Source organism: Ornithorhynchus anatinus, chromosome X1 (assembly GCF_004115215.2).
Source record: "Ornithorhynchus anatinus isolate Pmale09 chromosome X1, mOrnAna1.pri.v4, whole genome shotgun sequence".
In the NCBI taxonomy this organism is placed as follows: domain Eukaryota; kingdom Metazoa; phylum Chordata; class Mammalia; order Monotremata; family Ornithorhynchidae; genus Ornithorhynchus; species Ornithorhynchus anatinus.
The window spans coordinates 109,878,586-109,893,655 of record NC_041749.1 but is presented as its reverse complement, the minus strand read 5'-3'; the positions used below and the strand labels follow the sequence as shown (position 1 = coordinate 109,893,655).

Sequence of the window (15,070 nt, the reverse complement as noted above, 5' to 3'; positions counted from 1 at the left end):
GCACATAATAAGCACTATTGTTATCCTCTTTCACGATGTTCAACTCAGCCAGTGAGCCGCTTAGAGGAATTGCCCGGCGTTAGCCCAGAAATGACCCTGCTCATGCCCCGGTTCTCTCTCTGCTGGCCCTTGTTGCCCTCCAGCTCCCCCCTCCCTAATCCCTAATTAGAGAAGCAGCATGGCTCAGTGGAAAGAGCCCGGGCTTGGAAGTCAGAGGTCATGGGTTCGAATTCCGACTCTGCCCCTTGTCAGCTGTGTGACTGTGGGCAAGTCACTTCACTTCTCTGGGCCTCAGTTCCCTCATCTGTAAAATGGGGATGAAGACTGTGAGCCTCATGTGGGACAACCTCATTCCCCTGTGTCTACCCCAGCGCTTAGAACAGTGCTGTGCACGTAGTAAGCACTTAACAAATGCCAACATTATTATTAATAATCCCTGAAAGGGAAAGAGCGTCTAGGCTCAAACAGTCCAGTGACCAGTTTCTTATCTCTCATTTCAGAGCTGAGTGGTCCTGGTTCTACCTGGCCTTCCCAGATCAGGGCTGAGTGAGGGGGCCTTAGTTGTTGATTTAGTGTTTATTGAGTGCTCACTTGGTACGGTGCAGTGCACTGTACTAGTTGCTTGGAAAGTAAAGAATAAAGAAGTGACCTGTTCCTGGCCCCCAAGGAACTTCCACTGTAATGGGGGAAACAAATAGGAAAATACAGTAGTCAAGTTAAATCATTAAATGTACAGTTGAATAAACATAAGCACGAGAGCACTGAGGATGGGTAACAGCATGACCTAGTGGATAGATCACGGGCCTAGGAGTCAGAAGGTCCTGGGTTTTACAGTGGCTCTGCCACTTGACTGCTGTGTGACCTTGAACAAGTCACTTCATTTTTCTGTATCTTAGTTCTGTGTCTTAGTTCTGTGTCTCCGTATAATGGGGATGAAGACCGTGAACCCAATGTGGGACAGGGACTGTGTCTAACCCAATTACCTTGTATCTACCCCAGTGCTTAGTACAGAGCCTGGCACATAGTAAGCACTTAATAAATACCACAATTAGTATTATTAGTAAAATAAGTTTATAAGCGGCTAGAGTTGGGTGAAGAGACGATATGGCTCGGGGGCTCAGAGATTAATTGGGTAAAGCTTTTTTTTTAAAAGGTATTTTTTAAGTGTTTACTAGGTTGCCAGGCAGTGTGCTAAGTACTGGAGTAGATGTGAAATCATCAGGTTGCTCACAGTCCATGTCTCATATGGGGCTCACAGTCTTAAACTGCATTTTACAGTTGTGATAACTAAGGCACAGAGAAGTTAAGTGACTTGCCCAAGGTCACACAGCAGGAAAGTGGCAGAGCCGGGATTAGAATCTAGGTCCTCTGACTTCCAGGTCCTGGGCTCTTTCCATTGGGCCACACTACTTCTCCTTGTTGGAGGAGGAGGGATTTGAGGAGGGCTTTGAATGTGAGCTCTTGTTAGTGCAGTCACCGGGCTTTGGTTGGTCATTCCTGTATGGGAGAGTGGAAACTGATCAGGTGGCATCCAGAGGGTTGTCAAAGTCAGAAGGGTCATTGAAAGATGTTGTTTCTGGGAAGCTTCAGATCCTTGGGAGAGAGAAACCAAAATCAGAGCAACAGGATAAAGTAAGGATCTTCGGAGAAATGGAAGAAATCGGGTTAGGTGTGGGGAGGAGGGAATCGTTCCTTTGCTAGGTATCCATCCCCTCCCCCTTCCTCTTCTCAAGACTAGAAAACTTGGGGTGCCCAGGGCACACGCATTGCATAAAACTGCCCCTGCACAATTGCAAAGCAGGCTGGGAAATGTGGTTGGGTTTTGGGGTGCTTCAGATGAAAGGGAAGTAAACTGTGAAAGGGGGAAGAGGGAAATGGGGGCCCAGGCCGTGTTTCAGTTGGGAAAGAGCAGGGCTGAACAGAAAACAAAGGAACTGCGCCCTCTAGTGGGCCAAAGCGGAAGGACAGAAACGCCTACCGAACCCAGTTTAGGACGGTCAGTCAATCAATCAATAGTTATTTATTGAGAACTTTGTGCAGAGAACGGTTGGGAGAGGACAATAGGATTAGTAGATATGATCCCTATCCTTAAGAAGCTTACAATATAGCGGGAGATACGGGTACAAAAATAAGTTACAGGTAGGGGGAAGTTTAAAGATCTGTATATAAGTGCTGGGGGTGGGGGCGGGGTGAGGAGTGAGTACCTAAAAGGGTTAGTGGGGTGAGGACTCGAGTGCATAGGTGACGTGGAAGCTTTGAAGTGGCAGTAGAGGGAGAAATAGAATGTGGAGATTAGTCAGGGAAAGCCTCCTGGAGGAGATGTGATTTCAGAAGGGCTTTGAAGATGGGGAGAGCCGTGGTCTGCTGGATGTGAAGAAGGAAGTTTCCATCTGAAGATGAAAGATATATCACTCCTGGGACTATCGCAGAGGCAAAATCACAGAATCCCTCAAGCTAGGACCCCAAAACATCAACTGTGTTTCCATGATCACGTCTATCCCTGGGCTTCTAGGCAGATCTGAACTACATATCTCATGTAGAACGATTCCCTTCTCACCTGGGAATCTCTACTTTCTAGTGAGAAAAGAGGTCACTCCAATCAATCAATCAGTCATATTCACTGAGTGTTTTGGAAGCTGCTCAAGGTGCCCAGCAGCAATCCTGTGGGATTGAGGAGCGGCTGCCAGTTCAGTGGGTGCGGTTGGGAGGGAGAGGCAATTTGTGCTAGGAACAGGATGGAGAGCATTAAAGTGGAGCCCATGACTCTTCAATTGAGGGTATTTTATGAGGCTTCACCTCCTGGAAGCTTCCTGCCCAGCACCTCTTTCCAGCTCTCAAGGCCTCTTTCCCCAGGAGTTCCCAAGTTTGGGACTCCTCTCAGCCTCTCAAAGCAGCCACTCCCTGCCTCCTAGGCCCCCCACCCCAGGGCAAGCTGGGGGGTCCAGGGTGGGAGGCAGTGCTTGTCTTTAGCCACCCAGCTGTTCCCTGTGGCCCCCGTCCACCTCCCTCAGACAGCTCCACCCTGGCCCCTCCCCAGAGGCCCCACGTGAGTTTGCATTCTGTGGTGTGACAGAACAGGCAGAGAAGAGGAAGTTCAGGAGACAGTGAGAAGCAGAGAAGCAGTGGGGAGCCCTCAGACTAAGGGGGGTCGGGGGCAGGGGGGCAGGGGAAGTCGCCATGGAGATGTGGCGCCAGTGTGCCCATTGGCTCATCCAGTGCCGTGTGCTGCCCCCCAACCACCGGGTGACCTGGGACAGTGCTCAGGTGTGTGAACTGGCCCAGGCTCTCCGTGATGGCGTCCTGCTGTGCCAGCTGCTCAACAATCTCATGCCCCATGCGGTCAACCTGCGTGAAATCAACCTGCGACCCCAGATGTCCCAGGTGAGCCGGTGGGAGACGAGGGAAGCCTGCTGCTATTAGGGGTAAAGGGAACCTCAGGAGGAGAAGGGTGACTTGGGTTTGCTCGGTAGCAGGGTCTGGATTGGGGCCATCTCTTCCCAACCTAGATGCCTAAAGAAGGGGTAGATAGTGGGGACCTTGGCGGTGGGGACCGGGAAGGCAGAGAATCCCTGGGAGAGTTGGGTATTGGGTGTCCATTGAGTGAGCTGGGAGAGTAGGGGCAGAGCCGGTAAAGGCAGGCCCTGGGGGTGATTAGTTACTATGGCGCCATGGTCACAAGAAGCCATTATAGCCTGAAATGCCACAGCGTGGCATTTTGGCGGGCAGAACTGGCCAGGCAGGGCTGCTCTCCTCCCCCTATTGGAGAAACCATAAGACCAGTTGGGAGCCCTTTGGTGGCCAGAGTGAAAGTTGCTCCCCCCCACCAGCCTCTTCCTCTGTGTCTCTCCCTTCCCTCCCCCACCCCGGGCCCCTTCCTTTCCTCCCCACCCCCACTCTCAGCTCTTCCTTCCCACCCCTCCCTCTGCCCCCTGCCGGGCCCCTTTCCCTTCCCCTTTCTGGTTCTTTCTCGTTGTGTACTGTTACAGGTTTCCTGTCAGGCTTGGGGGCTTCTTCCCCACCCCCATTTCAAACACACACACACACACACACACACACACACACACACCCCTGCCCCCAACACACAGGTCTAGCTAGACCTGGTCTAATGGGGCTGTGTGGTAGAGGGATGCTTTCTAGGGGAAAGCAGAGTTTGGCAAACTTTGGGGTTTGTCTTTGCCCTTTGGGGGATTCTCTCTATGACCCATGCTCCCTTCCTCCTCGCTTTCCTTTTCAGGCCTGACTGTACTGTCCTCTGCCTAGTGCCCTCGCTGGGCCTGCCCCAAATTGGGGAAAGGTTTGGGGCATGGGCTGATTAGTTTTGTGGGGGTGTTGGGGCTTTCAGGGGTCTTTGGTGACAAGTGGGGAGGGGGCATCAGCTGGCAGCGTTCAATGGTAGAAGTGGATCTATTCCAAAGTGTGAACCATCTATGTCTCCCCAGGTTGTGGGGTTGGGACCAAAGGGATGAATAAAGGCCCCAGTCTTTCTCCTTCAGTCTGAAGTGAAGAATCAACTCCTCTCCTGAGTGGAGCCTTGGGCTGGAAGCAATTTCTTGGTTTTCACTGCACCTTCACCAGCTCTTTCTCAGCAGTGTTTGCTCCTGCCTAGCAGGCTTGCCCTTCTTGGGCCCGTCCTTAAGCCACGGCCAGACAAACCTTGGCATGTGGGAGGAGGGGGGACACTTGGGGGCTCCTGGGGAGATGAGCCCTGGAAGCCATTTTGTGGACTTCCGCTGAAAAGGTTGGGGACCTTGCCCAGGCATGGGCCGTGCTATAGACTATTTTCTAGCCTGCGTTCTTGTGCCCAGAAGAGCAGGATCTCCAGTTCTGGTGGGGAGGGGGACACCTGAGGGCGGACCCTCCCTCATACCTCCCCAACCCCACTGCTCTTTTCTGAAGCAAGGATCCAAGGACTGAGGGGGACTTGGTCCCCACGGGCCGCAGGCCTGGATTCATCCCGCTAGTTTCCAGATATCTACTGCTCTCCAACCCCAACTCTGAAGATGTCCACAGGCAAGTTTGGAGGCCCAGGGAAGGGAGGGACCAGAACCCACAGGTTCAATTCCCAACCCATGATTGTAGCAGGTCTCAGTCTCTCCAGCTCCAGACAGGGATTCCTGCCCTCAGTTGGGCTGGCAGACCTGAGCGCTGCAATTGGACCCCAGATGGAGAGGCCAGTAGGAAGTTGCTACCGTTCACATCCCCAGGAGACATGTTTTTTGATCATGGGTGGCATCCAATTATAACTCTGGAGCACCGTGCTGCAGGCTGACAGGCTATTATGGGGCTGCCTGGGGAAATGGGGCATTTTCGATTTGAATTCCGCCCCCGTTGAGGCACCTGGATGGGAAGGTTTTGAGAAGAGAAATTGTTTTAAATAGCCCAAATTCATACACAGGTTTTTGGCCTATTAGGTGAGAGGGGTTGCTTGTCAGAAGTCAAGATGAAGCCTAGGGTCAGGGTTGGGGTTGGAGAGAGTTAGGACTTTACCCAGCGGAAGACAAAACCAATAAGAAGGCAGAGGTGGCTAGGATCTTTGGAGAGTGTCTGAATATCTTTTTCTCCCCATCATGATCATCAAAATGATTATTAAGTGTTTACACTGGCTGAGAGGGGAAATACATGGAAATTGACCAAGATCCAACAAAGGGTCCCCAGTTCAGAGTCTCATTTAGAAGCCTCTCAACAGTAATTCTGTGGCGGGAAAGGGGGTGGGTGTGGACATGTGCTAACAGTTTGAAGTCCCTGGGCAATAGCTGGCTCTCACCCCTTTTCCCGAGGAGTAGAGAAGCAGCTTGGCCTAGTGGTTAGAGAACAGACTTTGTTCTTCAAGCCTTGAGCTAAGCAGCCTGGTAAAGCGCAGGTCTGGAAGTCAGGAGGACCTGGGTTCTAATACCGACTCCGTCACGTCTGCTGTGTGACCTTGGATAAGTCACTTTACTTCTCTGTGCCTCAGTTACCTCATCTGTAAAAATGGGGATTAAGACTATGAACCCCATGTGGGACCTGGACTGTGTCCAACCTGATTAGCTTGGATAATAATAATAATGATGGTATTTGTTAAGCGTTTACTATATGCCAATCATTGTACTAAGAGCTGGGGTAGATACAAGCAAATCGGGTTGGACACAGTCCCTGTCCCATGAAGGGCGCACAGTTTCAGTACACATTTTATAGTTGAGGTAACTGAGGCACAGAGAAGTAAAGTGATTAGCCCAAGGTCACACGGCAGACAAGTGGCAGAGCCAGGATAAGAACCCATGACCTTTTGACTCCAAAGTCCTTGCTCTATCCACTACGCCATGTTGCTTCTATTCCAGTGTTTAGGACGGTGCCTGGCACATGTAAGTGCCTAACAAATACCAAAAAAAAAAAAAAGGACTAGGAAAGGGAGTTGCCCAAACTCCCAGAGAAACTGGGACCCAGTTATTCTAATTCTATCCTTCCCCATCTCACAGCCAAGGTCTCTTGGGGCCCCAGGGTGATCCGGTTCTCACCCTCAGACAACAACTCGAATAGAGACCTAACTGGGAGCTGAGGGTTTACTGCCCATCCCCCTACCAGGTGGGCACGCCTAAACCAAACGACTCGTTAGATAGTCAAATCCTGTGTCTGATCCTGCGGTTACCTGGTCAGAATCAACTGACCAGAAAACTGGTTCCCCTGGGTGGTTCCCCTGGGTTCTGAGGCCTGCCACCGACAGCCAGATTGGGCAGAGAGAAGCCAGGTTCTTCCTTGATAGGGAGCCATTCCACAGCCCAGCCGGGCCCACTGCCTTTACGAAAAATCTCCTCTCCCCTTCAGGCTGGGCTGGCCGGACTGCAGTGCAACTCTGGTTTCAGAGAGCTGAGTCAGTGGCAGCATCTGGTACCTCACAGGGCTCTGGGACCCCCTAAGCAAGCAGAGAGGGTCCTTGGGGATTGTTGGAGTGGAAAAGAGGAAGTGAGCGCCTTGAGAGAGAGAGGGAAGGAGGGAGGGCAGAGCTGGGGGAGGTGGCAGGGGTTTTCCCAGGGGATTTAAAATGCCCCCAAGCCTCCTTCATCTCCTGTGCATCTGTGACCCTAGGAGAAGTGAAGCGAGGCAGCAAGGTGGCTGTGCCCGAAAACCATCTGGCTGCTCACCGGGCAGAGTGGGGATGTGTGTGGGGGGTGTGTGTGTGTAGGGGAAGACAGCTAGTTCCTAAATTCTGCTTTAGCTGGGTGCTGTCTCTCTTGATTTCCTCATCCACCTCGTCCACCTCCTCCCTCGGGCAGGGGGAAGCTACCGAGAACTTTGGATGCAGTAACAGTGTTGATCACTGAGAAGGAGCACCTTCCTGGAGTAGCAGCAGTGCCGGTCAGCCCTGGTCTCCTCCAGGAGATGTTGGCGTCTGGTCTCCTGCTCCGGCGGGGTGAGAGTCTGGGCATCAGTGGCAGAAGGAGAGTCCCAGGGTCAGGACTCGAGTTGGGCCATGAGGGGGTAGCACATGGCGCCTTGAAGTAGTAGCCATGTAAGCTCGTTATGGGCAGGGAACGTATCTGCTAATTTTGTTGCATTGTATTCTCCCAAGTGCCTTCTTCAGTGCTCTGCACATAATAAGCATTCAATAAATACGATTGATCGTGGGCCAAGTTCTTCCTCTCCTGGTAGTCCCCGGGTGCCGCCAAGAATCAGGTGGGGTCACATGGGGGCCAAACTCTTCTTGGATGAAGCCTGCCTCTATCTGGTCACTTGTCCCTCTGGAATCCCTGTGGCACTTTGGTTTATCTCTAAATTATGAGTGTGAACGTGTCCACAATTATGCCCTCAGATGTCTTTCGTATGTCATTTTAAGGCTTCTGCCACTTGTGCTCATTTGCATGTTTGTGTGTCTGAGTCCTTCCTGTCTCCCCCATTAAGCTGAAAGCTCCTTGAGGGTAGGGTCCAGCTCTTACTTTTCTTGGATAGCCTTCCAGCTCCCAGCCCAGGGCTCTGCACTCCGTGGGTCTTCAATTGCCCATTGATTAGAAGCCCCTCCAATGGCTAAGCTGCAGCTGAGGAGGTTTGAGATGCAGGGGTTTTCAAAAGACAGTTTCCCTGACATCACATGGTTTCCTGGTGATGGGCGTAGGCAGAGGGGCTCCTGAGGGGGAAGAGGAGGTGGTAAGAGCTGATGGGCCCAGGGGACCGGTGACAACTCTAGCAAAGGCCCAACCTGGAGGGAGCTCTGGGGCATGGTGCAGAATGTTAGACAAGGCTCAGGTTGCTGTGGTGGTGGTGGGCCCCAAATCTTGTTGGACATTACCAATAGCAGGAAGGATTTGCAGGGGTCGGACCTATTAGAGGTGGGAGGTGGGCTACTGAGGGAAATTGTGACATCATCTCTGAGATGGGATCTGGAGTCCTTCCCTGGCCTTCGCCGCTGGGCTCAGGAGGCAGAGGGTTAACTGGGGTGATCTCTGCAGGGTCCCGGCCAGGCCTGGGCTTCTGGGAGTCCAGGTTGGAAGCGTCTGGCCAGGCCCTGGAGCCGAGGGGGCAGTGGAGGTTGTTTCAGTGGGATTATAGAGGCTGATGGAGGAAATGGACGTATCCGAGCCGGAGCCCGGATGATCCCAGGTGGCCTCTGGCAGATGGAGAACAACTTTCCCCTCCCAGTCAGCGACCAGAGGAAGCACTGCCTGGAACTCTGGAGGGTGGAGAGATGTGGAATTCCCCACTGATGTCATCTTCCCCGTGCTCTTCACTCGCAGAAGGAGCAGCCGTGTTTAGAGCCCATCCCTCACTTTGGATGGTACCCCTGCTCAGGGAGGGGATGGGGCACCTCGCCTCATCATCCTCCTCCAGCTTCAGTGGAGGAAGTGTGTCTCGACCCTGGAGTAGACCTCCTCCAGGTCTGTGCCAAGGACAGGACAAGGGTGTGGTGGTTACCACAGACCAGAAGCGGGAGGTGTGAGGACTGGGGATAAAGACTCTTGATAGGCAGGCGAGCAGGGAGGCTGGAGATGGGAGGAGAAGGAAGAGGAGGAGAAGAAATACAATTCTGTCCTAGGTGTGGGGACCCGAAGGCCTGACTCCATTTCTTGAGTCTAGAGTGGTGTCTTGATACAGTTATCCTCTCTCTAGACTGTCTCTCCCCCCACAACCCCTACCTCTCCCCACCCCCCTGCCCCGAATGTAAGCTCATTGTGGGCAGGGAACGTGTTTATTGTTGTACTCTCCCAAGGGCTTAGTTGAGTGCACAGAGTAAGCGCTCAATAAATATGATTGAATGAAGGAATAAATGAATGAAGTTGAGCCAGTACCAGGTAGAGGGCACCATCTCTGGTGGTTAGGCCTCCAGGGACTCGTTGATCTCCATGGAAGGTGGTCCAAGGTGAGGCTTGGGCCAGTTCAGGAGGCTAGAGGCCAGCAGTCAAAGGGTTAAGTGAGAACTACCAATTGCTGGCTGTGTTTATATGCAACCCTCCTCCCCCCAGGACCACAAGACACACTTCCTGTTTCCCGTGTGAGGAGAGGCTGAGTCTGCCCCTTTTCTACACCAAGGGCTGGGTAAACAGAGTCTTGCTGGGTTCTCCTCACTGCCCTCAAACAGAGCCCCAACCTGGGTCTGTAGACCATTCTGGAAGGGTCTCTTTCTCTGCGTGTGTGTGGGGTGGGTGGGGAGGGAGAGATGCCTTTTAAGACAAAAGTAGACAGCTCTTTTTCTAGGGTAGTTAGAATCTGGTTCTGCCCAGAGACAGAACAGTGGAGTATATGACCCTTCAAGGTCCCTTTCTGACCTAGGATTCAATAAAGAGAAAATCCTCAATCCTGATTCTGGTGTCATTTTGAAGAATTCCTCTCCCTTTCCATTTTTATAACTTCATGTCTCCTTTATTCATGCCCCAAGGTCATGATTTTTTTTCCCCCAAATGCCCCACATTCTCCATCCTGCCCCATGTCCATCCCCCCATTCTGTTCCCTGTTCCTGGCTAGAGCAATACCCAGGCCACCAGCCTGAATCCCTATCTCCCTCTTCAGGAGGCAATGGGAGTCCCTGGCCCCAAAGCCCTTTGGTCTATGTCAGTTTCTCTGCAGGCTGTCCAAGAGCAGCAGCTGTGACCCATCTAGCCAATCAATCGTATTTACTAAGCACTTACTGCGGTCAGAAGACTGAACTAAGTGCTTGGAAAAGTGCAATATAATAGAATTGGTAGACATGTTCCCAGCCCACAGTGAGGTTACAGACATTAAAATAAATTACGGATACATACATAAATGCTGTAGGGCTGAGGTGGGGTGAATTCAGGGTACAAATCCAAGTGCAAGAGGAGCCCTGCTCTTCTTGATGAAAAGATCCACCACTTGCCTGCTGCGTGACCTTGGGCAAATCACTTACCTTCTCCGTGTCTCAGTTTCTTCAACTGTAAAATGGGAATTCAATACCTATTCTTTCTCATACTTTGTCAGTAAGCCCCAAGAGACACAGGGCCTATGTCCTACCTGATACTACTGAATCTACTCCAGTGCTTAGTACAGTACTTGGCACAGAACTAGTGCTTAATGAATGCCACAGTTATTGGGCAAATTATATCAACCTTCCATGCCTCAGTTTATTCCCCCAGCAAAATAGGGAAAGTAGCAAGAATCATGGGTTTCTGTCCCTCCTCCTCAGAGCTGCTGACTCTCCAAATGGGTGCTGATTTGTATTGTTATTTGCATAAAATTGTAATGCGTTCACATAATAATCAAATGAACAGCAGTTTCCTAGATCCTTTTCCCCTAATATATTTGGGATGGGAGAGAGAGAGAGGTATTCTTTGGTGTTAAGCACTTACTGTGTGCCAGGCACTGTACCGAGTGCTGGGGGAAACATAAGATAATCAGGATGGACACAGTCCCTGTCCCACACAGGGCTTATGGTCACAATCCCCATGAGGTAACTGAGATACAGAGAAGTTAAGTGTCATACCCAAGATCACATAGCAGACAAGTGGTAGATCTGGATTAGATCTCCTAGGCCTGTGCTCTTTCCACTAGGCCACACTGCTTCTCCATTGTCTTTATGGGTGTGCATTTCATACTGAGAATCTCTTGCACACACACACAGTGTACTTTCCCTGACCTCTTGCCATCCAGGACGAATAATGCTTTCCTGCCCTGCTGCTTTGTCCACTCTCAGCCCCCAGCCCCTGCCCCTTTTCCTCCAGTCCCTGCTATGTCAAGTTGAAAGACCAAAGATTAGGGCCCATATAGGCTCCATGGTCTCTTCTCTAGCCTGGCCTTCCCTTTTTTGTACCTAAGATCACCCCAGAGACCATCAGATAGGAACTCTCTTTCCCCCTCTTCTCTGTCTCTGCTATCTTCCCAGAGCTGGCCCACCGTATTGGGAACGGGGCTGACGCCTGTGACAGTCAAAACTGAAACCCAGGACTCTGTAGGAAACCTCTCCCGACTGGGTTGGTTTGCCACATTAACTGTTTCAGTTTGCTGGAGCTGGTTCCCCAGTGAGGCTGGGGGAGGAAGAGGGCGGGTGCAGGCAAGAGAGAAAGGATTGAAGGGTCAAGGCCCACGGCTTGGAAATCCGGCAGCATTTGCAGCAAGAGGAAGAGAAAGCTTGGAGAGTGAAGGAATTCAAGAGTCTAGGGGAGGAAGAGAGAATGCGGCGGGGGTTGGGTGGGAGAAGGGACAGAGTCACAAAGGGCAGGCTTGAGTCAAGCTCCTTCCTCTTTTCTTCTCTTCTGGGCTGGTGGGGTGAGTCATCCTGAAAGTCTCCTTGTCCCTGGGGAGACAAATAGGTCTGACAGGCACTTGTTAAAAGTGTTTGAATTTCTGCTTAGATGTGCTGGCCCATTGGGCCACCAGGGAGAGCCTGAGTTTGGCTTCTCCTCAAGCCCCATCTCCATCATCAATCCCAAACACTTCAACCCCTCTGGAGGAGATGGGGGAAGCCTCGTAGGGCTGAGGGGAGGAGGAGAAGAGGCCTACAGGTAATGTTCTCTTTTCTCTCTCTCATGGACTCTGGCTGTCCTCCTTGGAGTCCCTAGAGCCATCAGTCTATCAGTGGTATTTATTGAGCACTTTCTGTGCGTAGAGCACTGTACTAAGCACTTGGGAGACTACAACAGAGTTGGTAGACACGCTCTCTGCTCACAATGAGCTTACAGCCTACAGTCTAACCCCTTTCCCTGCCTGCTGGCGGCCCTGCACCCCAACCATCCCAGAGCAGTCAATAAACAGCACTTATTGTGTGCCTACTGTGTGAACAGCACTGTTCTAGGTGCTTGGGAGAATACAGTGCATTTAGTAGACATGACCCATGACCTCAGGGAGTTTAGTCTGTGGATGTCTGTACTGTTGTTAAAGCCTGGCATCCTTCCCCATACCAGGTACCAGATACCCTACCAGGTGTCTGTTCACAGCCACTGAGTCTGCCTTGCCTTCTAATCTCAGCCCCTCCTGCTGCAGCGTCAGCCCTCAACCCCTTGTTTAGCCCTCAGCGATGACAGAGAAAAAAGGGCCGGGGTGGGGTGGAGGGAAATGAAGACACACCTTGGGAGCCAATGAGAGGAAATTGCTTGACTCATGACTCAACCAGGCCCCCTTCCCCCCACCTCCTCCTGCCGTTGGTGGCTGAGGCGAATGAATGAGTTGGAGCCTGTGCAGGGTGAAGTGTTGCTAAGAATGGCGGCCTGGTGACAGCCGGGACCGACCGACCCATGCGGGGCTCATGTGATCTGAGTGAGCCACCCACAGGCTGCAGGGGATCAGCTGACTGCCCAAAGATCAGGAAGCAACTTCCCCCCAGCATTGACCTTCAGCCTAGAAGGGGCTTCCAGAGGTCAGATAGTCCAGTTCCCTGCTTCCCTCCCTGAAACTTGCTCAAACAGATGTTCCATGCATCTTCACTAGGCCCGATGTTCTCGTCTGGACCATCAGCACCCGCTTCGGCTGGCCCATCCGTGGGACCAGCTCATCAGAGGGCTGCTGGACAAGAGCAGCATGAGCCCGAGTCAGAAGTCCAGGCCAGGCCCAGAACAGAGCCCTGGACTCGCTCATCAAACAGATGTACAGGATGGGTGGGGTTGGGGTGGGGGAGAATCTGAGCAAGGGTGGGGTGAAAGGAGTTGGGGCGGAGGGCCCGCGACACAAGCTTAAAAGAATTTGGATTATTTCAGCCTGGATCCCTGGGTAACTTTCAATCAAATCCTGGTTGCTTTCCTCTCCTACTCGCCTGACGCGTCCACCTCCCAAACTCTGGACACCTTGGTTCTAAGTTTGAATGTTCGAAGCAAGGGCTTGCCACCATCCTAAAATTCAAATCTGGCATCGGAAGGTGTCCAGGAAACGATCCTCCTGCCCCTGTCAGCTGGAGAGAACGAACTGTATTTGGGACTGTCTGAGCCAAAGCAGAGAGGCGAGGCGGATTTCAGTTATCATTGGATGGGCTAGCGAAGAAGACTCAGGGGGGATGCAGTGGGTTTTAGCCAACCAGCTTCAGGGTCTGATCCCAGCTGGGTGGGGGAGTGTTAGCAAACACTTGGATTGCTCACTGTGTCCATGTTTCTGTGATTGTTGTCCTGTGAAGCCACCTCCCTCCCCTCCCCTCTCCTCTTCTAGGGGCTCCACTCCAAGGCAGGCCAATAGCCATCCCTCCCCCCCAGCAAGCATCCTCCAAGTCTCCCCTGTCCAACGCCTCACCTAAACGTGACCATGCTGGGGAAGACGAGGGGGAAGGAATGAGATCAGACTTGGCCTCGCCCGGAAGGGATTTGCAAAGCAAAAAGCAGTGTCTGGATAAATTTGCTTAAGACTGGAATTAAAACCAAAGGCATCGGTGACTTCCCTTGCTGGGTGTTTGTGTGGTTTTTTTTTTCAGACACTGGTCAGGAAAAGACCACAGCGTAGTTTACGACAAGAAGGAACAGCTGGTTTAGCATGTGACTGGGGACAGATGTGTTTCCGATTAATCTTCCTCAAACCCGATTTCCCAGGGACCCTCTCAGGGCAGTCTGGCTTAGGGGAGGCAAGAGGCTTGGCAAAACGCCCATTCCCCAAGCCCAAATCCCTCCCGCCTCGATTTCCAGAGTCTTGGTCCAGCCTGCTATTCAGTTCAGAGGAGACGGTTTGTTCCTCCCATTCATTTTCAGGCACGGCTCGGCTCGGTTTGGCTCCGCTTAGGCTTCAAGGAGCGAGAATAGAAGCCTGATCCGGCGGCCAGGAGGCTTGGGTTCAGCAAATCACAGGGACACAGTTTCCCCTCTTTGACAAATGCAAACATGATTTATTTTTCATTGGAAATTTATGTCCGGTGATCACATTTTTGGGACTCAAAGTGGGACTAGGGAGGGAAGCTTCTGCGAGTGGGACTGAAAAAGCAGGAAAGGAAGCCAGAAAATGTTAGAACTAGAAGGAAAAAGCCAGAGATAGAAATGAAGATGGAGGGAAAGGGACAGAGCCAAAATCTAAGTGAGAAAAAGAGAGAGAGGCTGGGGGGAGAGAGACATATGATTACATATGCACAAGCACATATATACCTCAGACAAGCCACTCTCACACAAACACGTCTCCCCCATCCTCAAAATCCCTCACTGGTTGCCCATCCCTTTCTCATCCATCAGCTTTAAAGCACTCATTAGCACTTCCCCCTCTACTCATACTCTCTCTTCTCCCACTACCATCCAGCCCATACACTTCACTCCTCCAGCACCAACCTACTCACTGTGTTTTGCTTTTGTCTCTTTCTCTGCTAACCTCTTGCTCACATCCTCTCTCCTTCCTGGAACTTCCTCCCTTCCATATCTGACCAACTACCACTCTCCCCATCTTCCTCCAGGAAGCATTCCCTGATTAATCTCAATTCCCCACCTTATTTTCCCTCCCTACTGCTTCATCTATGCATGTGAGTCTGTACCCCGTAAGAACATTGATACCCCACCCCCTCCCCACAGCACTTATGATCATATCCTTGTACTCTGTTGTTTCCCCTCTCTATAATTTATTTCCAGGTCTGTCTGTCTTCACCACTAGATTGTAAACTCCTTGAGGGCAGAGATCGTGTCTACTAACTCTATTGTACTCTCCCAACTAGTTAGTACAGTGCTCTGCTCACAGTAAAAGTGTTCAATAAATAACA

The 15,070-nt window shown here is 51.7% G+C and overlaps 1 protein-coding gene across 3 annotated transcripts in view; it reads left to right on the top strand.

The window, feature by feature from the left end:
• The first annotated feature begins 3,162 nt into the window (after positions 1–3,162).
• The window catches only part of VAV1 (vav guanine nucleotide exchange factor 1), a 60,580-nt gene continuing 48,672 nt past the window's right edge, over positions 3,163–15,070 (top strand). For all 3 annotated transcript variants that reach the window (XM_029052135.2, XM_029052134.2, XM_029052132.2), the window contains exon 1: positions 3,163–3,381. In XM_029052135.2, coding sequence (XP_028907968.1) covers positions 3,178–3,381 — 204 coding nt within the window. In that variant the 5' untranslated portion in view covers positions 3,163–3,177. The remainder of the gene's footprint in view (positions 3,382–15,070) is intronic.